Source organism: Bison bison, unplaced genomic scaffold, assembly GCF_000754665.1.
Source record: "Bison bison bison isolate TAMUID 2011002044 unplaced genomic scaffold, Bison_UMD1.0 scf7180017864328, whole genome shotgun sequence".
In the NCBI taxonomy this organism is placed as follows: Eukaryota; Metazoa; Chordata; class Mammalia; order Artiodactyla; family Bovidae; genus Bison; species Bison bison.
Window position 1 is genome coordinate 2,486,444 of NW_011494900.1, and position 26,686 is coordinate 2,513,129.

The following is a 26,686-nucleotide window of genomic DNA, read 5'->3' on the forward strand; positions in this document are numbered from 1 at the left end:
GCCAGGCGGGAGGGAGGTCTGCCCGGGCGTTTCCCCCACTCTCCACCCCATTCCCCCGGGCCGGGCCGGACCCGGAGTCCCCGCTCCCCCGCCGTTTCTCGAGGTCTCGGTAGTCGGATCCCGGCACGGCGTGGGGATGCTCACCTGCCCTCCTTTGGCTTTTGTGCGCTGGTAGTGCGGGGGTCGCGTTCTCCATCCCTGACCGCAGCTCTGTCTGCCTCCCCAACGAGCCCAAAGACGTTGATCTTGAGGCCAGAATCGAGGGTTTTCTACACCAGACCTAGCCCTCCAGATGCCTCCCCACCCCCACCCCAGAGAATTTTCTTGACACGTCTCTTCAGACCCTATTTCTCATCTCCCCGACCCCCAGCTCCGATCCGTAAAGCTCCTCTTTGTAAAAGGAGAAGGGGCACCGTTTTCACTTGACTGTTGTTAGGAGTGCTTTCCCTTCGTGAAGGAGCTTTTTAAAAAGTGGACCGCGTCCCTCTGTCCACCCTTCCTCATATTTTTGCTTATCTTTCTCGTTTATTTATTAAAAAAAATTTGCCATCCATGTTCCTGCCATACTCAATTCCCTCTCGGCTTTGTTTCCTTTCAGGGTGGCTTTGCAAAATGCTACGAGATGACAGATTTGACTAACAACAAAGTCTACGCTGCAAAAATTATTCCTCACAGCAGAGTAGCCAAACCTCATCAAAGGGAAAAGGTGTGTATGACTGTTGAGTAAAATATTTTCTTTGTGTGCAGAGATGGCCCTTCCCTGTTAGGAACATGTCTTCTGCATGTGTAAGCAGCTGGCTTTGCAGAGGTGAAGGAAGCTAATAAGACTGATCTTGCTTTTCCTTTTAGATTGACAAAGAAATAGAGCTTCACAGAATTCTCCATCACAAGCACGTCGTGCAGTTTTACCACTACTTCGAGGACAAAGAAAACATTTACATTCTTTTGGAATATTGCAGTAGAAGGGTAAGTCTTCACTCATCTGAGTGCATGTACTTCCCGCACACTGACCTGGCATTCAAATAGCACTTTATCTGGGAATTTGATTGTGGACATAATTATAATATGGCAGCATTACCTTTCATTGCTCATCCTGCATAAGGAAACTACTGATGCTGGCAACTTTGTTTGACAGATTCTCTTTTTTCCTTCTCCTCCTCCCAGTCCATGGCTCATATCTTGAAAGCAAGGAAGGTGTTGACAGAGCCAGAAGTCCGGTATTACCTCAGGCAGATCGTGTCTGGACTAAAGTACCTTCATGAACAAGAAATCTTGCATAGAGATCTCAAACTAGGTGAGCCTTTCACTCCAAACCCTGACTTTCGTGTCAGAGGTGCACGCTCTCGCTCCCTTTTCTTACGTAATGTTCTTAGTTGGGATCTAGCCAATGCAGTGTTGCTTCTGAATGATGGCTTGCCTGTTAAGCAGCTGGCTGCCTGCCTCTCCAGTGGATAGATGTGTGTGTACTTGGTTAGAATATTTTTTCAAGAGAATTCAGACTTTTTTTTTGTCATCCAGGGAACTTTTTTATTAATGAAGCCATGGAACTAAAAGTTGGGGACTTTGGTTTGGCAGCCAGGCTGGAACCCTTGGAACACAGGAGAAGGTAAGAGTCAGAAGGATACATGTTAACTAGGGTTTTGTGGAGATCAAACATGCCCTTTTTATCTTCCGATTAATGTTTCAGAGGTTAGTTGATATTAAAATCTGTAAACTGCTACAATGTTAATTGAAGGAAACACTTACTCAGTGCCACTATGGCCTTGGCAGAGTATCTTTGGCCATCCACTATGGCCTTGGCAGAGTATCTTTGGCCATAAGTTGATTATGAAACAAATCTTTTATTTGCCTGAAATGTATAAAAATGTCCTGTTGTACCTGGTCTCAGTTGGCTTAAAGCACTTTGTCATGCGGCTGAAAACAATTGTACATGCATTAAAAAAAAATTACCAAGTCACTTGGTGAAATGTCAATTGTTCATATGCCAAAAGTCAAATGTTTCCAAATAGAAATTCAGCATAGCTTACCCAGAAAACTAAATTTAAACAAGAGGAGAGTTCCTAGTGAAATCTTTGTATTTTGTTTTCCCAGGACAATATGTGGTACCCCAAATTATCTTTCTCCTGAAGTCCTCAACAAACAAGGACACGGCTGTGAATCAGACATTTGGGCCTTAGGCTGTGTAATGTAAGTAAACGCACCAAGATAATAAAAAATCAAATTTAGATGTAGATTTTAGCACTGGAAAAGAATTGCTTTATGATGGTTCCTAAAGAAGTGTTTCCTTGTATACAGGTATACAATGTTACTAGGAAGACCTCCATTTGAAACTACAAATCTGAAAGAAACTTACAGATGTATAAGAGAAGCAAGGTATACAATGCCCTCTTCATTGCTGGCTCCTGCTAAGCACTTAATAGCTAGCATGTTGTCCAAAAATCCAGAAGATCGTCCCAGTTTGGATGACATCATTCGACATGATTTCTTTTTGCAGGTTGGTGGAATTTTTTTTTTTTTTTGCATCTTTTTATTACATGCTCTTGATCCTAATTTCCCAGCAGGTTACTGAAAGACTTTTCTTATGCTTCACAGGGCTTCACTCCAGATAGACTCTCTTCTAGCTGTTGTCACACAGTTCCAGATTTCCACTTGTCAAGCCCAGCTAAGAATTTCTTTAAGAAGGCAGCTGCTGCTCTTTTTGGTGGCAAAAAAGACAAAGCAAGATATATTGACACACATAGTAAGTTATAAGACTTTTTCTGTATCCAATACAATATGTATGAAGTTGATAAGTTAGTTGAAAGAGGCTTTCATATTAACATAATTTGGCCCCTATGTTAGTAAACTGTTGAACTTTTGGTAGCATAATAAATCTAAATTGCAAACTGTAGTAGATAGTTTTGTTTCAGATGCATTAAAGTGTGCTTCTTGGATAATTGCAGCTGATGGCAAAGATAAAACTGTTGGTTTTGCCTTGAATGCTCTTAAGTTGGTTATTAACGCAAAAGGAGGAAATATGACTTGCTCTGTTTCTATCTTGTTTGGATAGAATAATGCTCATAATCCTTTTTCTTGATTTACAGATAAAGTATCTAAAGAAGATGAAGAAATTTACAAGCTTAGGCATGATTTGAAAAAGACTTCGATAACTCAGCAACCCAGCAAACACAGGACAGATGAGGTATGCTAGAGAAGAATAAAGTAGTTACAAACACTTTATATCATTTCCATTCTTTGTTAATTATCACTTGGATCATGATATATTTACTTAAGTTTTTTTTCCCCGAGCCTTTAAAATGAAAGATTTTATCTCTTAGTTTAACAGTGCATGCAGTTGAGTTATCAGAAATATCTTTTACTAGGCTTGTGTCCATTGCTTTGTGATAAGCTTTCCTAGTAATTGCTATAATCTCATCTTAAACTAGAATTCTCAACTTTAGATGAATTTTAAATGCTTGACTATCATCTGGCTCCTCTCTCTTCTAGGAACTCCAGCCACCTACCACTACAGTTGCCAGATCTGGAACACCCGCAGTGGAAAACAAGCAGCAGATTGGAGATGCTATTCGGATGATAGTCAGAGGAACTCTTGGCAGCTGCAGCAGTAGCAGTGAATGTAAGTTGTCAATCACATTTTAAATAGTGACACTCTAAACGCCAGTGTTCAACACTAAGCAGCTGAAGTCAGCTTGGTTTTTGGCCTGATTTAATATAGAAGAAGCAACTTAGAGGATTGGAGCAATTTTGAGTCTTCCATCCTTAGAATTAGTGGAGGGAGACCTAGCACTTACCATAGCCTGAGGTTTTGTTGTTAATGATTTTATAACTTTCTCTGACTTTTTAGGCCTTGAGGACAGTACCATGGGAAGTGTCGCAGACACGGTGGCAAGAGTCCTTCGAGGATGTCTCGAAAACATGCCAGAAGCTGACTGCATCCCCAAAGAGCAACTGAGCACTTCCTTTCAGTGGGTCACCAAGTGGGTCGACTACTCTAATAAATACGGCTTTGGGTACCAGCTCTCAGACCACACCGTAGGAGTCCTTTTCAACAACGGTGCTCACATGAGCCTCCTTCCAGACAAAAAGTAAGTGTGTCCAGCTAAGGAAGCCCTGTCAGTTCTTCAGTTTTGCCCTAAGGAAATCGGAAAACAGTGACTGACTTTTCCTGTTTCTGTTTCTTTTCTCCCTGTTCTTTAGAACAGTTCACTATTATGCGGAGCTTGGCCAGTGCTCTGTTTTCCAAGCCACAGATGCCCCTGAACAATTCATTAGTCAAGTGACGGTGCTGAAATACTTCTCTCATTACATGGAGGAGAACCTCATGGATGTAAGTCCCCTGGCTTTCAAGAAGTGATGTTTGAAGTGTGGTCCACAGAGCAGTAGCATCTGTGCAGCCTCAACGCTTTTAGAAGTGCAGCATCTCATGTTGCGTCCTGTCTATGACTCAGGATCTCTGGGTGGTGGGCCAGGAACCTCCAGGCCATTCTGGCCCTTGCTTATGGCTGAGAGGCGTTTGCTAGAAGAACTGAATGCACACATTGCGAAGTCTTCCTAGGCACTAACCCTCCCAATCTCTCTCAGGGTGGAGACCTGCCTAGTGTTACTGATGTTCGAAGACCTCGGCTCTACCTCCTTCAGTGGCTAAAATCTGATAAGGCCTTAATGATGCTCTTCAATGATGGCACCTTTCAGGTAAATGAACCCTTTAAGAAAGTGCATGTTTAGGTCCTAAGAAATGATTTTTACATAGCCAGTTCAATTATTGAGAAAACTCTTCATATCTTGACTGTTTAGAGATGCTCAATATCTATGCCTACTTTTTAAAGGTGAATTTCTACCATGATCATACAAAAATAATCATCTGTAGCCAAAATGAAGAATACCTTCTCACCTACATCAATGAGGACAGGATATCTACAACTTTTAGACTGACAACTCTGCTGATGTCTGGCTGTTCGTTAGAATTAAAAAATCGAATGGAATACGCTCTGAACATGCTCTTACAGAGGTGTAACTAGGAGATTTCTTGAACGGACCCTATGGGACTCCTCTTTTCCACTGTGAGATCTACATGGAAGTCAGTAGAATGATCTACAGCACGTTGAAGAAGATGGACAGGTGGTGGTACGAAAACAATTTCTCTGTGGCCCACTGGACCTGGTGGAACCAGACCAGTCTGAGGTACACAGTCCTGAACTTTGGACGAGCTGAGAATGAACCCGAATGCAGTTTTCCTTGACGTACCTGTTTCTAAAGGCTTTTCAGACAATTTTGCAGAAAGGTGCATTGACTCTTAACTTCTCTCTGTGGAGAGTGCTTCGGACAGAGGACTTGGAGCTGTGAATATACTTCCTGAAGGGGAGGGAAAGGGAGGATGCTCCCATGTTGTTTAAAGGCTATAATTGGAGCAGCTTTTGGCTGCTTAACTGTGAACTATGGCCATATATATATATTTTTTGTTTTGTTAATTTTTGAAGACACTTGTGGCTGGAAAAGTGCATTCCTTGTTAATAAACTTTTTATTTATTACAGCCCAAAGAGCAGTATTTATTATCAATTTTTTTTTATGTTGACCATTTTAAACTGTTGGCAATAAAGAGTATGAAAAAGCAGAAACAGTGGTCTCCTGTCTTTGGTGTGGCACCACCACCGCATCACTGCATTCTTTGATCATGGATTCTTGGCACCCTTTGGCATGACATTGAGTGTAGAAGCAGGCTAGAAAGAACTTTAATTATCGCAGTAATAGTTTCTAGGAAGTCAATCTTTATTTAATACCTGAAATGAAGTCATATACTCTCTGAGTAGATCTGGCTTGAGAAGAGTATAACAAAAATATCACTCTTATCACAACCAAAATAAAGGCCTCCTATTATGCAAAAGCAATTTCTCTCTGAAGTATTTCCCCAAAACTTGTTTAGCTTGGGGTTGAAGGCTAGCGTAATCTTGTATAAATAGACCTCTGTTATTAAGGGTCAATAGTTTAAGGAAGTTTTATATTTTTTTCAAAAAAATGTATTTATTTATTTGGCTGTGTCTGGTCTTAGTTGCAGCATGTAGGATCCTCGTTGTGTCACGAGGGATCTTTCACTGTGGTGCGTGGACTCTCTAGTTATGCCACGGGCTCAGTAGTTGTGGCACACAGGTTTAGTTGCTCTGTGGCACGTGGGATCTTAGTTGCCCAACCAGGGGTCAAATCTGTGTCCCCTGCATCGCAAGGTGTAATCTTAACCACTGGGCCACCAGGAAGTGCCAGAAGTTTATCTTAATATGGGCAAAACTCTTTAATATTTGCACCACCTAAACGTATGCTGCTGCTGCTGCTGCTGAGTCGCTTCAGTCGTGTCCGACTGTGCAGCCCCAGAGACGGCAGCCTAACAGGCTCCGCCGTCCCTGGAATTCTCCAGGCAAGAACACTGGAGTGGGTTGCCATTTCCTCCTCCAGTGCATGAAAGTGAAAAGTGAAAGTGAAGTTGCTCAGTCATGTCCGACTCTTCACGACCCCATGGACTGCAGCCCACCAGGCTCCTCTATCCATGGGATTTTCCAGGCAAGAGTACTGGAGTGGGGTGCCATTGCCTTCTCCGACCTAAATGTATAGCTCAGTTCAAACCATCATAAACACTTCTATTGCCACCAGAAGTGAGAAGTACTTTTTAAATAAGTAATTTTATTTTCCTTCTGGTGCATGGAGGTTGAGGGATGGTATGAGTGCTGATCTATGGTTTTAAGCCCATCTTTAAACTATCAAATTATCCAAGAGGTAAATCTGAGATGCTTTTCTTTTCCAGTGGGATCTCTGACAGGTGTACGAAGCTGCTCATCCTGTTTACTTTGAACTTACAGTGACCTGTATAAAGTGCAAATACTTTTTTGTTCAGTTGTAATCCTACTATAAGGAAGATGTTGTCCTGAGAAAAGCAGCACTCTCCGATGTATTAAGCTCTATTTGCACAGGGCTCCTCTACAGAATAGTGCAGAGATGATGCACTAAACAGAGAAAAATTACCAAAATTTTTCTAATATTCTTACAAACTGCACCTTACATACTTCATTAATAAATGTCAAATCTAGAGAACTGTTTATGGATATTTCACAGTTACTAGATTAACTCCTGCTGACTGGAGTTCTCTGACCAGGTGTACAACTTCAGACTTTGTTAAATGGTAATAGCTGAAGAAAATAGTAATAGCTGAAGAAAACTGGATAATTACACTAATAACTGGGTGTGGAAAAGTAGAATCCATTATTATCTGTGAGCAGAGATATAAAAATAGGAGTTTCAAACAGTAAAAAGTGTGCTTTCATTTTGAATTTTATACAGTTAGATTGTATATTCACCGTTTGAAAATTGTGTACGTCTCCATTCTTGTATGTACTGAGAATCTGTGCGTGTTCCGTCACTCAGTCATGTCTGACTCTTTGCGACCCCATGAAATGTAACTTGCCAGGCTCCTCTGTCCTTGGACTTTTTCAGGCCAGAAGACTGGAGTGGGTCGCCATTTCCTACTCCAAGGGGATCTTCCTGACCAGGGATTGAACCCTCATCTCTCTCCTCTGCTGCACTGGCAGGTGGCGTCTTTACCACTGTGCTACTGAGGATCTGCTGTCTGCCAAATCCTCAGCCTGGCGTTGGAGATGCCGAGTGAGCCCAAGCCTCTCCCTGCCCTCGAGGAAGTCACAGCAGAGTGGAGGAGACAGTGCGTTTACCTGGCAGTCTGATAAGTGCTGTGATATGATGATGAAAGTATGCACTGGTGTCGTGGGAACCAAGAACAGGAATCATGGGGCATCAGGCGTAGGCGTAGGGTGGACTCGGAGAATAGATTTCAGAGAAGGAAATTCTTTTTTATTGGGTTTTGAAAGATGAATGAGGGTTGTATAAAGGTATGAGATGGGGAAGGGTATAAGCAGTGGGGATAACGTGTATAGATGCCCAAGGGTGAAAGAGTTCATACGAGAAATGGGTAAGTATCATAGGTAAAGGCTGGAAGAAACAGACCTGATGTACCCCATGTGCCATCACAAGGCTGCATCAAAAGCTACGTGTAATTCCTCTAAGACTTTAAGGAAGCAAGTGACCTAGTATATGCATGTGTCTAAGTCGCTTCAGTTATGTCCAACTCTATGAAACCTTATGGACTGTAGCCTGCCAGGCTCCTCTGTCCATGGGATTCTCCAGCCAAGAATACTGTGAGTTGCCATGCTCTCCTCCAGGAGGTCTTCCTGACCCAGAGATCGAACCCATCTCTCATGTCTCTGTGTTGGCAGGTGGGTTATTTACCACTGGCACCACCTGGGAAGCCCAAGTGACCTAGTATTTCAGTTTAATAAAATTCATTCTAGGGGCATAAGCAAGATGGTTGGGAAAGAAGAGAAATACGACCCAAACAATAAAGGTACTACTGTTCTGATCCAGGTGAGAAAGAACTTGATGGAAAGGAGCATATAAAGAGTCAGACAGTATCTCCTTTGACTCATCTAGTTCATCTTTGTATCCCCCTACTGTGGCATATGGCAATCCAATATTGAGTGAATAAATTATGGTAGATTTGGGAGGGACTTAGAAAGTTGATTTCAATACGATTTGGCACTTTATTGAATGTGGAGCTTGAGGAAGAATGTGAAAGATGTAAAACTTTAGTTTTTGTGCCAAGTAATAGCAAACTTCAGGTAAGTGTGGTATGACCACGGCAGTAACTCAGATTTTGAGTTATTTGACACTTGTACCTTATAAAAGTAATAAAAAATGTAGTCAAAAAAAACACTCCTCCACCATCAAGAACTGTTATTGAATATAACCTTAATGCTTTCTAGGGAGGAAGTGTACTCCAGCAAGTACACTTACTGAGTACATTTAGAGAAAGTGTGGAATCAGTTCTAAGTTCAAATTCTTGTTCAACCTTGTCTTAGCAATATGATCTTGGTAAACACCTAACCTCTCTATGTTTCAGTTTCTTCACATGCAAAGGTTAAATGATAATAGAACACTTACTCACCAACAGTGCTCAATAAATATTTGCTCCTTTTCTTTCTCTGTTCCCCCTGCCTCCTTCTATACCCATCATGACAGTAACCATAGTTACCTAGAAAAGAAAACAACTGACTCATTCTGTCCCTCCCAACCTTCCTTTCTGTAACAGTCATGGTCCAGTTATGGATACAAAATTCATTTTCGACTTTCAGAGAGAAGGGATTTATTGGAGGCTACTGTTTGTATAGATGATAGAAGAGCTCAGAAATGAAATGGGAGGTAGTGAGGCAAACAAGAGTGTAGCAGCAGCAGAAAGCCATTGCTGCTCCTTTAGCTGGAGAGATCCAGAATGCTTCAGAACTGGGCAAGTGTGGAGGTGGTGGGGGTGTCCCTGGCAGAATTATGGTAGAATTATGGCGATCAGAGTCTACCAGGAATTTGAAATCATGAAGCTAATGTAGATACGGCTTGAAATAATCCCTGTACACATCTGGTTTAGAAAGGGGGTAAAATATTCTGGAAAAGACTCTTGACAGTCCCTTGGACTGCGAGGAGATCCAACCAGTCCATTCTAAAGGATATCAGTCGTGGGTGTTCTTTGGAAGGAATGATGCTAAAGCTGAAATTCCGGTACTTTGGCCACCTCATGCGAAGAGTTGACTCATTGGAAAAGACTCTGATGCTGGGAGGGATTGCGGGCAGGAGAAGGGGATGACCAAGGATGAGATGGCTGGATGGCATCACCGACTCAATGGATATGAGTTTGAGTGAACTCCAGGAGATGGTGATGGACAGGGAGGCCTGGCTTGCTGCAATTCATGGGGTCACAAAGAGTCGGACATGACTGAGTGACTGAACTGAACTGAACTGAAAATATTCTGGATTCTTTCCTCCTTTTGCCTTGCAATCTACCAGTGACCAAGTATATTGGATGTCAGGAAAAAGAATCCTGGGGAATATAGCTGTAGGAGTCATTCTTATGTTTTAAAATGAAGCAAGGAAAGGGCAGGGATGAATCTGAGCTTTAACAGGCAGATACCTTCCTTCTTTCCTAACTTTTCTCTTCCATTAGTTTTGTACCCGCTCTATCCTCTCTTCCTCTTAAATCCCAAAGTAACAAGAGTGCTTAAGAGCTCCAGTTCACTAGGCAGAAGGATGTTCACTTCTAGTTCACTAGTTCTAAGCTCTAGTTCACTAGGCAGGGGAAGATTAGAGGAGGAACAAGATGGAGTGAGGAACCTTAAAACTGGAGTCATTCTTGCTTTGCTGCTGCTGCTGCTGCTAAGTCGCTTTAGTCGTGTCCGACTCTGTGCGACCCCATAGACGGCAGCCCACCAGGCTCTGCCGTCCCTGGGATTCTCCAAGCAAGCACACTGGAGTGGGTTGCCATTTTCTTCTCCAATGCATGAAAGTGAAAAGTGAAAGTGAAGTCGCTCAGTCGTGTCTGACTCTTCGCGACGACGCTGTGGACTGCAGCCTACCAGGCTCCTCCATCCATGGGAGTTTCCATGCAAGAGTACTGGAGTGGGGTGCCATTGCATTCTTGCTTTAGACCTCTGTAATTTGAAGCATAAAACTTTTTTTTCCACTACAGAGATGTTAGTCTAATGAAAACAAATGTGACTAAAACTAAGATAGATTTTCATAAGGTATATAGATAAATCAATGTTGGTATCTTACAGCAATTCTGTGCATGATAGTCAGTATATATTTTTAAGTCTTGGAAAAAACTCTTTTACAAACAGAAACCCACAGATTCCATTTTGTTTTTCCTTGACTTGCAAGAGATTCCAACCTATATATGCTTAGATTTGTGATTTCTTCTAGCACTTCTTTATGCCTTATTAACTTTAGTAATGGAAAGTATCTCTTTGTTTGAATTGCCACAATTTAATTATATTAGTGAATTCAAACTAAAAAGTTAAACTCCCATATGCAGTGTTGGAATTTAATACCATGGTTCATCAATGTTTGGAATTCAATTGAATATAATAGATCTTGCCCCTGGAATTAGCTTTATAATACAATTATATATAAAGCAAAATTGATTTTAATGATTGAGGTACAATAACTTCACTACCAAGTTAAGGTGAAAATAATAAATTTACTGCAATATCTCGGCTCTGAAATACTGACTGATTAGATATTTTAACCCAACCATGCAAGTTAGAACAAATTCTCTTTTTTTAGGCCTGTAGCAAATTAGTTAGTACTGCAAGAAACCAGGCAGCACACCCACAGGAGATAAAATCATCACTGCCTTTCTTTGGTACCATTTCGGAATCAATGGCAGCAGAATGACCTTTAAAGTTGGGATCACGTAGAACATGCCGTAAAAAGTTTTAAACTGAATTAAAGAATATTTTTGCAAATGGACTATACATGCATTCATAAATGGCAGTGAAACCAAACTGAGTTGAATGTAAGTATGAAAGCTAATATGTTTTCCAAGTCCTCGTGTGTAAGAAATTGCATGTTTTCTTTGAGGTTAACTGTAAGTTATATTTTTTGTTTGTGATACAAAACTTGTGACAAAAAGCCAGTTTCTCAAATAAGAAACATTTGTAGTAAAACAAAACCAAAATTGAACAAATTATAAACATATATGATGTAATAGGAAAAGTTTGGAATTTTTTTTTTTTTTTTTGGCGCCCCGGGCGAGAACCGCGCGGCTGGCTGAGAGCTGCTCCGCGCGCACCTCTCTCGCACCCGGGACACAGCCCGCAACTCGCCGCCGACCCCCGACTTCCGAGCGTGTGCCCCAAAAGTTTGGAATTTTAATCAGCTATACCAAGCTTGACAAAACTGGTCAATGACTTGATGAGTGTAAGCAACATGACACTGCTTGATTCTTATTTTCCTCTGCTCTAAAACACAGTAATAATAAAAATTATATTGGAATCTATTAGCTTGAGGAATATTTTATTGTTAATATTTGACCATTTTTGATCTACAACAAAATCCATTTCTTTTCATTCAAAGAAACAAGAAAGCAAAGGAAGTTTTCTCCCCCTTCAATATTGTCTTTATGCATATTCCTTTTGTTTTATATTGACATCATTTACTGAAGAGTAAATAAGAGCAGGGCTTCCCAGGGTGGCTCAGTGGTAAAGAATTGACCTACCGATGCAGGAGATGCAGGAGACATGGGTTTCATTGCTGGGTTGGGAAGATTTCCCTGGAGGAGAGCATGGCAACCCACTCCAGTGTTCTTGCCTGGAAAATCTCATGAGCAGAGGAGCCTGTACCCTCTGGCTGCAATCCATGGGGTCACAAAGAGCCAGATGGGACTGAGCACACACACAAACAAGGGTATGCACATATGTGACATACACTTCAGTAAAGAGGATGTCTTATGCCTAACTAAATATTATTAGAGCTTTTCAATGATTAATTGCTTCATTCATCATGCTCCTAAGAATCAAGGATGCCCTCAAAGTGAGAGCAATTTAATTTCTGATAGCCAACAAGACTGAAGTCCAGTCACATAAACCATTTCCCATACTGTTAAGTCCTCCTTGGTTGCTTTTTCTTCTTCTAGTCCTTTCTCAACTATCTTCCGAAAAAAAAAAAAAAAATATATATATATATATATATTCCTCTACTGTGTTCTAAGGAATACTATATTCTTTCAATATCATGAAGATTCCCTGAAAAATGTATTCCCTGGGAAATTATTTTGGGAAATAGGGATTAAATAAATGTAAACATTTCTTTAGATCAAAACTTCTCAAGACCTTGAATGTGCTGTATCCTGCATTGTGAATCTCCAGAGAAGAATAGAGTATGAAGGTTTCTCCAAACTTTTTTCCCCTGGTACACTCTCTTTTTTTTTTTTTTTTGATTAACTTTTAAGAACAAAAGCAATATTCTTTGTTTGCCAATGTATGCAGTAATTATGTTTGGTAACTGAAATTTACTTTTTAAAGATCTTGAACCTGTCAGATTGGGATGGAAGCCCAGATCTTAAAAGCGGTAGGACAGTGTTTAGGTGAATGGAGAATTTAGCATCACCTCTGTATCACAGATGTCTTACACACAGTTTTACTTAATAAGAAAATTTTTCCTCTGGAGGGAGAAACTCATGGCCTACATATCAACCAGATGGCTGGGTAACGATGTCAATTTTGCAATGTAGACTTCCCATTCCTAGATAATAAGGAGAGCCCTACAGTTGACTTTTGCCCATTTCTATTTCTTTACAATAAATTTTTAGTCCATGTTCACTGTGATTTGCAAAAGACATTTTGGTTTTGGAAGAGAACATGCTGGTAATTCTTTACACTGAATAGCAATGGTTGTAAAAGATGTAAAGCATCTTCCTCCTTATGCCACCTCCTGTGAAGAAGCTACCGAACAAAGCATTTGGACTTATCATACTGAATGTATTAGAGCAAGATTTATTAATTAAACTTAATTGTGAGATCATTATAGAGGGCAAGATTTAATTGACTTATTTTAATAGTGTGATAAGGAAAGGAGATGTATGTTCAGAAGGGATATAGAAACTCAGTTCTGCTTTATCAGGAAACCCTAATTGAATAAATCTCACGCTGCTCCAGAAACATAATTTTATAGTTCCAATCCAAATGAAGAAGGTCCTTCAATGTCCACTATATGATTTGAAACCCGCTACTCTCATGTTACTGCACCTTTAATTTCCATTCCTTTTCCTATGGAAGACAGGTTAGGGTTTTTTGATATTGTTGGTGTCTATAACCTTATTTTTATGCCTCATTAAGTAGAGCAGCAGAAAAACTGAATCCAGGCTGCACAAATTTATATAAATCCTGCTACATATCACATGCTTTTTCTTTTTAACTTTACCTGCTTATTAAGACCACTATGACAATGAAGGTAAAAAATATTAATGACAGTCAATGACACAGGTACCATCTGGTAAATGAGAAGGAATGAAACATATTTGGAAAAGATATGGTTTCTCTAATGGCTTATCTTTTACAGACTCACAATCAATTGCTTGTCATTTCAACTAGGAGGTATACAGTGGTATTAAACAGTGATGTGATTTCACCCTGGCTTTAAAGTAGAACAACTGCAATAGAAACATGGAGTCCTTGTTCCAAATAAAAGGGATTTCCTTCAATTCAGGTGGATATGACTGGAAAAATAATTTGTCTGGAAAAATGAATGAATTTGAAATGTACTTTGAGAGTAATAGATCTCATCGATTTTAGAATATTTATTCTGTGAAGTGTGGTGAAGCTCTTATGGAAATAAGAGTTTAAATATAGACACCTCAGCTTCTTTGGTCAATATTAGCTGAACTGTTGATACCAACTAAACATATTAAGATGTCATAATTATTTATCTAGGAAAGGAAGTTGTAAAACAATGTTCTTCCGAGTCCCTAGATACATCAAAAGAATTTCACCTTGAACTTAGTAACATTGTCAATTTAGTGACGCATTTAGAATTGCACTTATATTGGTACATTTTATGGGCTAAGAATTAAAACTAAGAATGCACTTTATATCAGGCATGTAACAGCTGGTTTGCTTTAGTGACATAAATGCTACACTGAATGGATTGCATAGCAATTTTAATTTTTCATCATGGTTTCCCAGATTCTAATTAGCTTTTCTCTTAGCATTCATGGTATAAGACTGACATAATACAGTTTCTTGAAGCTATCCTTTTACTTTAATAGAAGAACAAAAATAGGAATTAAGCTTGAGAGGCATAGCAACAACAAAAATGAAACTTTTGTTTCATTATGTAAAGATTTTAAGAATTAACAGTCAAAAGAAGCATTTAGAAAAATCTTTGGGTTATATCAATATTTTAGTGAAAAATCTAAAAATTTGTGTTTTGAAAAATACAGATATTACAGGTCACATCACAATATTTCAAATTCCTGTAAAGAAAGTTGACTTGAGTCCTTGTTCTTTCACTGTAATAGTTCAACACCAAAACAGCCAAAGTAACATTTTTTCAAAGTATCATTTATTTCAGTTACACAGACATGGTGTTAATTTCTCTATATATTTAGATGACTTTTTTCCATTGAAGCTCTATGGAGGTTTACAGAAAAAGCATTAGATGTATTAATGTTATTTAGCTAGTGTCATTGCCACAGTACCAGCCAGATATTAAAGCATAATAAGCATCTATAGGCACAAGTTTCTTCTCAATTTGAGGAATTTTAGGTCAATAAAGTAGACAGAATCTCAATGATTGCTCATATTCCAATCTATGGACACTGTTGAAGTTACTGCAGATTGTTTTCCAGACATTGTGTGCTTGTTTTAAGTGGGCGTGAGATGAGTAAATGGCTAGTCTCCTGACAGGCTAATGGAAAAGCACGGGTCACTTTAGAGATGAAAGCAAAACAACATGAAATGCACAAGGCTAACCAAAGTGTCCAAATTTAATGCAGATGTCATGAGGAAAATGAACATTTTTGAGCACTTTGAGCTAGTGAAAGTGTTAGTTGCTCAGTTGTATTCAACTCTTTGTGACCCCATAGACTGCAGCCCGCCAGGCTCCTCTGTCCTTGGAATTCTCCAGGCAAGAATATCGGAGTGGGCTGCCATTCCCTCCTCCAGGGGATCTTCCTGACCCAGGGAACCAACCCAGGTCTCTCCTGCATTACAGGCAGTTTACTTTGAGCTAGGATTCCCTGTGTTTAAGAAAACAAAACCTTTTGATAAATAAACCAACTTGGTTTTTTCATTTGATTTCCTTTGTTTTCTTAGTGGTAGACCCTGTTTAATAGGACTAAGTGAAGCACTTAGATGTTTAAAAGACATGTCTCTCAGTTCAGTTCGTGGGGTTGTGACCCCGTGAACCACAACACGCCAGGCCTCCCTGTCCATCACCAACTCCTGGAGTTTAAAGACAAGTATTTATTTTTTTAGAAGGCTTTTTGCAGTGTATTAATTCATTGTCTTCCTGAAAACAAGAGAAAGATAGAAATGCTAAGTGACACTAACCCAATTTAGAGAAAAATTAGTTCTTATGAAATAGTCAATATTGTAGGATATCATTCATGAAAATACTGATTTGTGATGGAATCTCTCAGAAAAATGATTCTATATTATTTCGAGGTCAACTTTGACAACCGATAGCACCTTTATGGAAAGCTTTTGGTTAGTTCAGGCACCTCAGACAACCTGATCCAGTGTAAACGTTTGTACTTCTCATCTAAAAATGGCTTCTCAAGAATAAACACACCATATCAAATTTGCGAGCCATAGATGTCTCTTTGGCTTAATAGTTTTATCCCCAGTGGCTCTGGGCTGTTAGCATCATTCATTAGGAAGACTTCATGTGTCTGGTTGCTATACCCCAGCTCTTCTCAGAGATATTACACATCCTTTAGTTTCCCTGAGTGGGAGGCACGCTGGCCTAACTAATGAAAGCTGTCACTGCGCAGCGACAGGTCACCAGGACCAGCAACAGTGTTGTGTCATTGCTAGATTATGGTGCAAAATGGTACTTTTAGTGTTGAAGTAAAACCTGATTCATCATCTTATACTTTTTTCTGAGCCAGCGCTTTAAAAGCATGTTATTGCTCATGTATAGCTAAAAAACAAACTGAGTGAAATGAAATCTCAGGTGGAGGCTATAAGATAATGAAATGTTGGTCTTCAGCTGTGGACCATAAAATGGCAAAATCTGTAAAACTCGAAAGCCCATTTACTGCCTAGGCAATTAATGTGAATAAGAAAGAAATTGTAATAATAATAATAATACAAATTTTGATGAGTTCAGTGTGGCAAGACTCTTTGGTAAAACCATAATTTCTGTTTAAAAATCACATTTAAATGAATTGAATCAAAATTCTTATTTCTATTTCTAGAGCATCGTTTTGAAATAATCTCTTTCACTGTATTTTAGAACTATTGGTTCCTTAATTCTAGAAATGTCAGTGGGTGACAAATATTACTTTTGCCATTTTATAGACAGAGAAATCAATCGTCAGAGAAGTTAATTTGTTCGTTGTTGCAGAGTCAGTGGTAAATAGAAGCTGAAGACAGAACGCAAATAAAGTTCATCTCTTTGTTCACTTCATCCAACACTGTAGAGAGACCATACTGCTCCTGAATCCACTGGGAGAAGCAAAACTTAAAGATGACTCTCCCCAGCAGCTTTGGAGCTCACTTTGTTTCGGAAGCTTGATCAGAGCTGGAGAGGCAGCACTTGGCTGTGGCAGGGGAAGTGGCCTATCGTCAGAAACACTGGCATTGCCACTCACAAGCTGTTGGACCTGGAGCAAGTCCTTCCCTGAGTCTGTTCTCATCTGCAAATCCAAACTAACGTTAATCCAAACTGACTGTGCATCAGAACTATTGTGAGAATCACAAGGAATAGCAGGGGTAAAATGTACTAAAGTGGATGCAGAGTGCTCTCTACCAAGATGAGGTATTATTACTAATGGTTATTATGGGTATCAGGCTTCCCAGATGGTGCTAGTGGTAAAGAACCACCAGTCAATGCATGACACGTAAGAGATGTGTGTTCGATCCCTGGATTGGGAAGATACCCTGGAGGAGGGCTCCAGGATACCCTGGAGTCAGTTTCTATACTGACTTGCCTAGAGAATTCCATGGATACAGGAGCCAAGCAGGTCACAGTCCATAGGGTCTCAAAGAAACTGAAGCAACTTAGCATGCAAGCATGCATCATGGGTACCATGAGCTAAGCCATGATAGGCAGAAGCCCTTCTATGAAGGGATCTAGGGAGGATACTGTGAGGACTTCCATGTGCAGTTATGAGGGGCCCAAGTTGCATGTTTCTTCTATTAGTGGCTGGGTCATTCTTCATCTCATGTGCCAAATCCCAGGGAAGCCCTTGAACAGCCAGTGTGTAACTAAAGTGAATCCCAGATCCTGACTGCCACATGTTGTTGTTTAGTCACTCAGTCGTGTCTGACTATTTGGTGACACTCCTGCCAGGTTCCTCCATCTATGGGACTTTCTAGGCAAGAATACTTGAGTGGTGGCCATTTCCTTCTCCAGGGGATCTTCTTGACCCAGTGATTGAACCCTAGTCTCCTGCATCTCAGGTGGATTCTTTACCGCTGAGCCTCCAGAGAAGCTACACCAGTAGCTTCTGATCTTTAGGTTTTAACCTAACCTTTCCTGGAAACTTAGAAGGCTCTCTCTCTCTCTCTTTTTTTAAAAATTATTTTGCTCTTTTTGTTCCAACTGTCTACCAAGCATGCCACTCTAATGCTGCTAGCATTGATCCACCTGTCTCTCTTCTAAGAAAGGTATACAGCCGGCCTTTTGTATCTGCAGGTTTCACGTGTGTGGATTCAACCAACCATAGATTGCCATTTTATAGGACACTTGAGCATCTGCAGATTTGGGTAGCCCTTCCATGCTTTGAAGATTATCAGGGATGGTGGTAACCAGACCCTCATATGTGTGTGTGTGTGTATTCTATAATCATTCTCTTCAGAATATCCTGCCACAGTCTGTCCACTATTTTGGCCTTGAGTATAAAATCTTTTAGACCATACTTTATTTTATTTCTTTTTTAAATATGTATTTATTTACTTGGCTGTGTCAGGTCTCAGTTCCATCATGCGGGATTTTTCGTTGTGGTACGTGGACCCATTAATTGTAGCACACGGGCTTAGTTGCTCCAAATGGGGATTAAACCTGTGTCCCCTGCATTGCAAGGTGGATTCTAAGCCACATTACCACCAGGAAAGTCCCCCATACCTGCATTTTCCTCTTTCTATTAGAAATCGCTGGGAATGGTCACAGCCATGAAAAGCAACAAAAAAAGGTTACTTATCTATAGATCCTTATAAATGTCAGAAGCATGAACTAAAGCAAGCAAACAAAAGCCAGTGATTAGGCTTGGGTAACAGCCCTGTCTAGCCCCGTTCTGACACCTACGTGGCTATTGTGTGTTGACCTCTTTTCCTTGGATTATGTCCTAAACCTATGTATTAACTTTGAATGTAATTACAATGTCAACATACTTTTTTGGTCAGAGACAATTATATGCTGTAATAAGGAGATAAACTCAGGTCTTGCTAATCACAGTGTTACATACTACTGATAATGAACAGTGAGCCCATGTATAATGAAAACATGAGAATCAAAGACATCAAAAGTGGATGAGACACGTTTAAAACACTATTTATTGGAGAGTTAGTGTACAAAGGACATTGTCAAGGGATTAAATTCACAGTTTGTGTTTTCTTAGGCTGTCCCAGCCTTGAGAGACTCGGAGGGATGGGCAGGTGGAAAACGGAATGAGATGAGCAGTTATGATGTAGGTTTTCTGGGGTCTCACTCCCCCTGTTATTGCAGAACCTTTGACTTCCAGTAAAACACTTTTCTAACTTTTTATTTAGGGTGTGTGCAGGTGCTATCTCACTGGCATTCTTTGGGTCCTGCTCTAGTTACAGGCCGTGTTTGTTCCTTCTGATCGTCTAGCCCCGTAAGAGATGCATAGGCTTCCACAAAGCCACCTAGTCAACACCGCCCACAAGCGCTGCTAGGCACCATTATAAGGAACATCCTGCTCTTCTGCTAAAACTTCCAGGTGCCAAAATGAGAACACAGATTCTGGGAACGTCAGTGGCTGAAGGCATGAAGCACATGGCATATTGTGTGCAGAAGGGGCAGAAAAGCCCACCCTTCCCCCATTTCGTGTGGGACTCTGTCCTGTGAGTATCGAAGTATTCCTGTTTTGTGAGATTTTAGTGAAAACAATGATTTCAGGTTATACTCACCATGCCTCCTTTACCTGGGACCGAATTATGGGTCTATGGAGTTAAGAGTGAGGACAAATCGTAGTGATGGATGCCATGTTGAGCCCCTGGATTTCTTTTCTCTCCACTGATGAAATGGTGAAGCATGCAGGTTCTAAGGTCGTACCTGACTCCAAGTTCAGCTCTATTAAAAATAGTTTTGTGATTTTGGGTAATTTCCTTGACTTCTCTGCCTGACTCTTATCTTATCCACTGTAAATTAGGCATAAAATCTATGTTCTAGGAATACGAACCTTCCGAGGACTGTTAAAATAATCTACAAAAGTGGCCAGAACAGAGTCAAGACTCAATAAATATCAGATACCACTTTTTTTCCAAAATATTCAAAGTTTCAGAAAATCTAATTCTTACTATGAAAAAGTAAGATAAACTGATCTTAAATAAGCACAGAAAAAACTTTATAGGAGATTTTGGTATACATAGAATGGGAATTATTTATATCTTCAGGAGGAAAAAAAGTCATCTTCTCATCTCATCTCCCTAAGTTAATTTGTAGAGTGAGTAGAAGCTAGTTATGTAACAAATTTGCATGCTGGGTAACAATTTCATTTAGGACATCTCCACAAATGTGTGTATTTATTTTTGTTTGATTTTCTTTATTATCCAGATAGTGCCAGATATCTTGATTGAGCTCCTATTTTTTCCTCCATGACTGGATTAACTGCACTGATGGAATGAAATGAATATTTTTGGTTTAGTGTAATCTGTAGCTTTAATGTCTCTATTTGTGATTTTCTTTATGTGTCAAATGAGAGTTAATCATACATTCTAAGAGATATAATGAGAAAAAACTAGTGAACCTCATCAAAATACTCTGAAAAGCAAAATGTCCTATAAATAATAATGATATATGGTAAGTACAGCATTGAGGACCCTGTTTTATTCCTAAAATAAAGCATTTCCATTAAATTAACATCACAAGAAATGGGAAATTACCATACATTGAAGTTAGGTTAGATTCCTGGTCCATGTTGCAATCAGAATGAGAATCTAGACATTTTTACTAGTATAAGTAAAACAGAAAGCTATTTTATATTTTGTGAATTGTATCTGCTGTGTCATCTCTAGGGGAAACCTATAAAATTAAAGAAAACAAGCTTCAAAAATTAAATTTCATCTTCTTTTCACATAGGTACTTTGAAGCATTAAGTTCAATTTCCAAAAAGGCCCTTAGTAGTGGAAGGTTTTGGTTGAAGAAATAAACTCTTATGTTATGCTAATTGCCTCAGAGGATTTCATTCCATAACATTCTTTTATTCATGAGTGGTGAATGCCAAAACTTATTTCAAAGTATAATGATGAATATGCTCATATAAATTTTGTTCTATCCATAAATGATTGAATATCTTACAGTCAAGAACTGGTTTATGATCACGATGTGAAAGCTGAACTGAGGGGTTGTTAGGGGTTTTGTTGACCTCTTTTGCATAAAAAATACCACATAGAATCAGGTTGCTACAAATAAATTTGTACAACATCTATTCTTCCCTTCATTTGAATCCACTCAAGCCATCACATGGTATTTACTAATGTCAAAACTCAGTATATTGTATATTTTTTCCATCTTTTGTTACAGTGGTGGTTCGAGGATTTTAAGATATCAAGTCATTAGCTATAAAACAATTCCTGATATTTACTTGTTGAAAGTTACAGTTTTGAGGAGAAAGGATGAAATCCAATATTACTTATACTGAATGTAATAAGATTTAAAGATGGTTCTGAAAATAGTTAAGAAGATTGACTAATGGGAATAATATTGCCAAATCAAAAACTGTGCAATGTATCCAAAATAGATAACATTCATTAGCACAAGTAGCAACTAAAGAAATATTATTTAAAAGCTACCAAAAACATTAGATCATTGTCAAAATAACAGCACACTCTTGGTAATATGACATAGGTTTTACATTATTTTATTTTTTTCTGCGGGTATTAGGTGCAATGCACTATTTGTGTGTGTGTTAGTTGCTCAGTCACTTTTGTGACTCCATGGACTATGGCCCGCCAGGATCTCCTGTCCATGGAATTCTCCAGGCAAGAATATTGGAGTAGGTAGCCATTTCCTACTCAGTGGCTCCTGCAATGCTGGAAACCTGGGGTCGATCCCTGGGTCTGGAAGATCCCCTGGAGAAGGAAATGGCAATCCACTCCAATATTCTTGCCTGGAGAATTCCATCAGTAGAGGAGTCTGGTGGGTTACAGTCCATGGGGTCACAAAGAGCAGATGCAAATGGGTGACTAACACTGGATTATCACTGGAGGTGCAATCCATGCATCTAAATTATCAAATCTTAATATTTAAATTGTCTTTTAAGCATTGAGCTTCAGAAATCCACATCACTTAAATAGTCAAATTCAGCATTTGAATATCAAGCCATAGGGTATTATGCTGATTGTATTTTATTAGAGTTTATTGTCAGTTTTACAAATTTAAAGGGATTTGAGAAGTTTTTAGGATGTGAATGAGACTTTCCTGGTGGCTCAGACGGTAAACCGTCTGCCTACAATGCGGGAGACCTGGGTTCGATCCCTGGGTTGAGAAGATCCTCTGGAGAAGGAAATGGCAACCCACTCCAGTACTCTTGCCTGGAAAATCCCATGGATGGAGGAGCATGGTAGGCTACAGTCCGTGGGGTCACAAAGAGTTGGACATGACTAAGTGACTTTACTTACTTACTTTACTTAGGATGTGAATGAAGAAGAGCTGTCTCTTGTTTGTGGGTGGTTTTAACAGAGTGATTAAAAAGTGTCCTTAGAAGAGGGTGGAACAAATGGAGAGAGTGGTATGGAAACATATACATTATCATATGTAAACAGATAGCCAGTGGGAATTTACTGTCTGACTCAGGGAGCTCAGACTGGTGTTCTTTGACAACCTAGAGGGCTGGGATGGGGTGGGAGGTGGGAGGGAAGTTCAACAGGGAAGGGACATATGTGTACCTATGGCTGATTCATGTTGATGTATGGCAGAAACCAACACAATATTGTAAAGCAATTATCCTTCGATTAAGAAGGAAAAAAAAAAGTGTACTTAGATTAGCTGACTCAGACTGTTCTTGTTTTAAAGTGGGTATTTAACATCTCTAAGATTAAAAGCCCAAAATATCTCATCCTTACGCGTCAATCATGTTGTTCAGATCTTCTCACCACTCTCTCACATTTCTGAACGCGCTATGATGTTCATTGTGGGGATTTGCCATTCTCTGTGTACAACTTTTTTGAAAAGCAATGATGCTATTTTCAGAAGGCAATTAATTTTAAACTATTAACAGAAGACATTTATGGATTTGAGGTTTTAGCATTCATATTAGCATTTCTGAATCATTTCTCTAAAATTCTCAAGCTTATCAAGACTCTTGGGCTTATTTATAGACAAGTGCCTCTTAAGCAAGTACCAAAAGTTAGGCTTCCTATTGGAGATGTACTGCTCAGTGACTTTTCTTTTCTGGCTGGTTTCTTGATATTTGTCTTTTTTAGTAAAAAAACAAAAATCCCCCCAAACCTGACTGCTCTTCTTCCTAAGACATCAGTTTTTGTAAATAAGACATTTTATAAATAAAAATTACTTTATATTCAGACTTCTTTTATAAAATCTATACTGAGGAAATTGACTATCACTTTCATTCTGGACTATTTCTCAAATAGCCAGCTTTTATTTTACAAAATGGAGTATGTTTTTTAAATTAGAGGGCCTCTTCAAAATTGTATGCTCCAATCTACCCACCTATAGAGAAGAGATTTTGTTCAGAAGACATGATTTGATCTAGCAAGAAATCAGATCTGTGTAATAATGCAAAACCGAAGGGGCTGCTGTGATTTATTTTCCATGAGTGACATTTTACTAGCTGTTTTGTCTAAATTCAGAATTGGATTTACTACAAAAGTAACATAATTTTGCTGACAAAGTCTCCATTTACTTCCTGGGAAGCTGCATAGCACATTCACAAGAACGCACATTTTGTAGAGGTTGCAAATTAGTTTAACTGAGATCAGTTAGACCATAGCCTCTTACCACATCCATTTTCTCTCTTGTCAGGTAGCATTGGAGTGGCCACATTTTGAGAATTTGGTACAAAGTGATGTCAAATTGGGAATACATTTACTGTAAGATGACTTTAGAGAGTGATGTTCCATCAATTTATATGAGCTTCAGCTCTGATCTTGAATTTTTCTCTTTCTCTATACTATCATTAAATTAGTGTTCCAGATTTGAGAACATAATGTATCAAAGCATTTGATAGATACTTAACAAGGTGCTTTATTTTATCCCTCAGTAATAGATGAAAAGGATAGGTTAGAGTATAAAACAGAGAATTTAAATGTGGCTGAGAAATTGGTAAATGTTATTCACTGTGGATTCTGTCTTTATGATTTTGATATTTGGTATTTACCCTGGAATTTTGCATTAATTTTGATTTAAAAAAATTATGCATTATAATACTATCTTTATTACTGAGTTTTTTTGCATTCCCCCGCCCCAATTTTGTGCCCAAGGTGGGTACCTCACCTACCCTACCCTGGTCCTTGTTAGTTGTTGATCTCAAGCCTTATCCCACATTCAGAGTATTTAATAATAATTTCATATAGCTAATAAACCGTATTTTTTGATTTATAGATTATACAAGGCTAGAGATGAAAGATTTAGAGCATCTAAAAAGCTGACCAAAAGTCAAAAGATGAAATGAAGCATAAGTAAAGACCTTACTTAAAAAACCAATTGCCAAATACAAACAAAAAAGAACTAGTTTACTAAGAGCTTATGTGGAAAATGACCTGGTTTTAACCTGACAGTAAGCTCAAAATGAGTTAGAAATATGATGTATGCCTCTAATAGCCAGGTTGTTCTCAGACCTTACTCTTCCCCACCTGTGCTCTGTAAATCAGGGTCTGTATTTCCCAAGCTCCCCTGGACTCTAGTTTCTGGTTACTTTCAGCCGATGCCGGGCCTTGGCTGACAGCTGGAGGATGACAAGAGATGAGCAAGAGTATTTCTTTTTCCCTTTCCCCAGTGTCCTGTGGCTCTCATTCTCGCAAATCATAGTTGGTCTTAATTACCAGCTTCTATTGTGCAGAACTGGCTCTGGATGCCATTTCTTGGGGTGGTGATTCTTCCTGCTTTGGCTAATCCCTTGCATGCCTTCGTATCCTCTCTTTGGCCTCACGATTCGTCTATCACATGTGAAACCCATTCCTTCTATTTTCATTCCCTAGGTTTACAAGTTGTAGAGAGGTTTCTCTTGGCTGAATTCTGACCGGTAATAACCTCAAGTTATGGTAATAAAAAGATGCACTTGAAGACACGGGAGAATCTAGTGTGCAATTGAAGTATTATACTTAAAGTATGGCATTAAAAATAGATGTGGTGTAGAAGAGAGGCTTGGACATCTTCTTTTTAAGAGGCATCCTTTAATTCCCAGTTTCACCACCTACTAGCTGTGATCACGCATGAATCAATTGCTTCTGCAAGCCTAAATGTATTGACCTATAAAATGGTGATGATGGTTATATTTATTCTGTATGCTGAGATGCTCACATAAGATATGTAACAGAGTTTTATAAAATATAAGACTGGTGTTACTGCTCTTATTATGTCATTGGAGGAACTGCTGACCAAGCAGAAAGAGAAGTCTGAGAGAAGAAATGGTAGTAATCTGCATATATGAAGGAATTTCATGCAGAAGAGAAGCGATCTTTTTATACAGTATGATAATGGAAAGAAGTGTGTCCAGTAGATGGAAATTCTAGGAAAGCATACTTTGGCTCAGCATACAGCAGAGCTTTTCAGTAAGTGGAGCTCTTCAGAAATCTGAAGGGCCATTTTAGGGAGTAATGAGATTCTGATTTCTGATCATATTCCTGCAGAGCCTCACATGGGTGAGATGGTAGTTCTTTAGGTAATAACAGTGACAATAATAATAACATTTATTAAGGGCTATCAAGTGTCAAGTTTTACTCTGAGTACTTAATGTGTATTAATTGATGTAATTCTCACAATGATCAAAAGATGCAACTGAACTGCTTTTCCAGGTGAATGAACTGAGGGACAGAGAGAGTAATTTCCAACATTACAAAACTGATAAGTGGAAGATCTACAGGCTGTGGTTCTAGGGATTTTAGTATCTATGTAAGAGATGTTTAATAAATATGTTTTGGCTCAAGGCATTTTTTCATAATTGTGTTATCTGAATGTTTTTCTTTTATATTGTAGAATCTGCCCTAGGCTTTTTTCAAACCGACTGCCTTGTTCCCTGAGTATCCCCAGTGCTTAGCACAGGACTTGGACATGTTATCAGTATATGTGATAATGTTTGTTGAATGAACAAATAATATTTGAGTAATATGTATTCACATACGTGATGATGCAACATATGCTCTCTGGCTAATGCATTTCTAATAACTGACTGCAAAGAGGTAGTGATCAGAGCTCTGCTTTGTGCCCCCTCCCTGGGGTATCAGTCTATGCTAAATACTGTAAGTAGGGCTGTTCTCATACTGTAATCTACAGACATCATAAATTGGAGTCTCTATGAGCACTTGCTAAGAACTTCAGACCAATAAATCAGAATTTCACCAGAGGGACCCAGGTACATTTTAAACATGTTCCGAGGTGATTCTCAGATATGCAAAAGCTTGAGAACCATAGCCCTTGCCCCTTCAGCCAGTGAAGAAGTCCAGGAACTCCTTTAGGAAACCTAACTGCTGTTATTCAGTCGCTAAGTTGTGTCTGACTGTTTGTGACCCCATGAACTGCAGCACGCCAGGCCTTCTTGTCCTTCACTAACTCCTGGAGTTTGCTCACATTCATGTCCATTGAATTGATGATGCCATCCAACCATCTCATCATCTGTTGCCCCTTTCTCTTGCCCTCAATCTTTCCCAGCATCAGGGTCTTTACCAATGAGTCAGCTTTTTGTATCAGGTGGCCAAAACTTCAGCTTAAGCATCAGTCCTT

The 26,686-nt window shown here is 39.3% G+C and overlaps 1 protein-coding gene across 1 annotated transcript in view; it reads left to right on the forward strand.

The window, feature by feature from the left end:
• PLK2 (polo-like kinase 2) overlaps nucleotides 1-5,612 on the forward strand; it is a 6,370-nt gene extending 758 nt beyond the window's left edge. Inside the window, exons 2-15 of the mRNA XM_010853518.1 lie at nucleotides 6-171; nucleotides 437-706; nucleotides 850-966; nucleotides 1,165-1,294; nucleotides 1,519-1,606; nucleotides 2,092-2,187; nucleotides 2,296-2,494; nucleotides 2,593-2,740; nucleotides 3,084-3,181; nucleotides 3,487-3,616; nucleotides 3,845-4,085; nucleotides 4,198-4,327; nucleotides 4,582-4,692; nucleotides 4,827-5,612. Of these exons, the coding sequence (XP_010851820.1) occupies nucleotides 6-171; nucleotides 437-706; nucleotides 850-966; nucleotides 1,165-1,294; nucleotides 1,519-1,606; nucleotides 2,092-2,187; nucleotides 2,296-2,494; nucleotides 2,593-2,740; nucleotides 3,084-3,181; nucleotides 3,487-3,616; nucleotides 3,845-4,085; nucleotides 4,198-4,327; nucleotides 4,582-4,692; nucleotides 4,827-5,018 (2,116 nt within the window). The 3' untranslated portion in view covers nucleotides 5,019-5,612. The remainder of the gene's footprint in view (nucleotides 1-5; nucleotides 172-436; nucleotides 707-849; nucleotides 967-1,164; nucleotides 1,295-1,518; nucleotides 1,607-2,091; nucleotides 2,188-2,295; nucleotides 2,495-2,592; nucleotides 2,741-3,083; nucleotides 3,182-3,486; nucleotides 3,617-3,844; nucleotides 4,086-4,197; nucleotides 4,328-4,581; nucleotides 4,693-4,826) is intronic.
• Nucleotides 5,613-26,686: the final 21,074 nt, after the last annotated feature.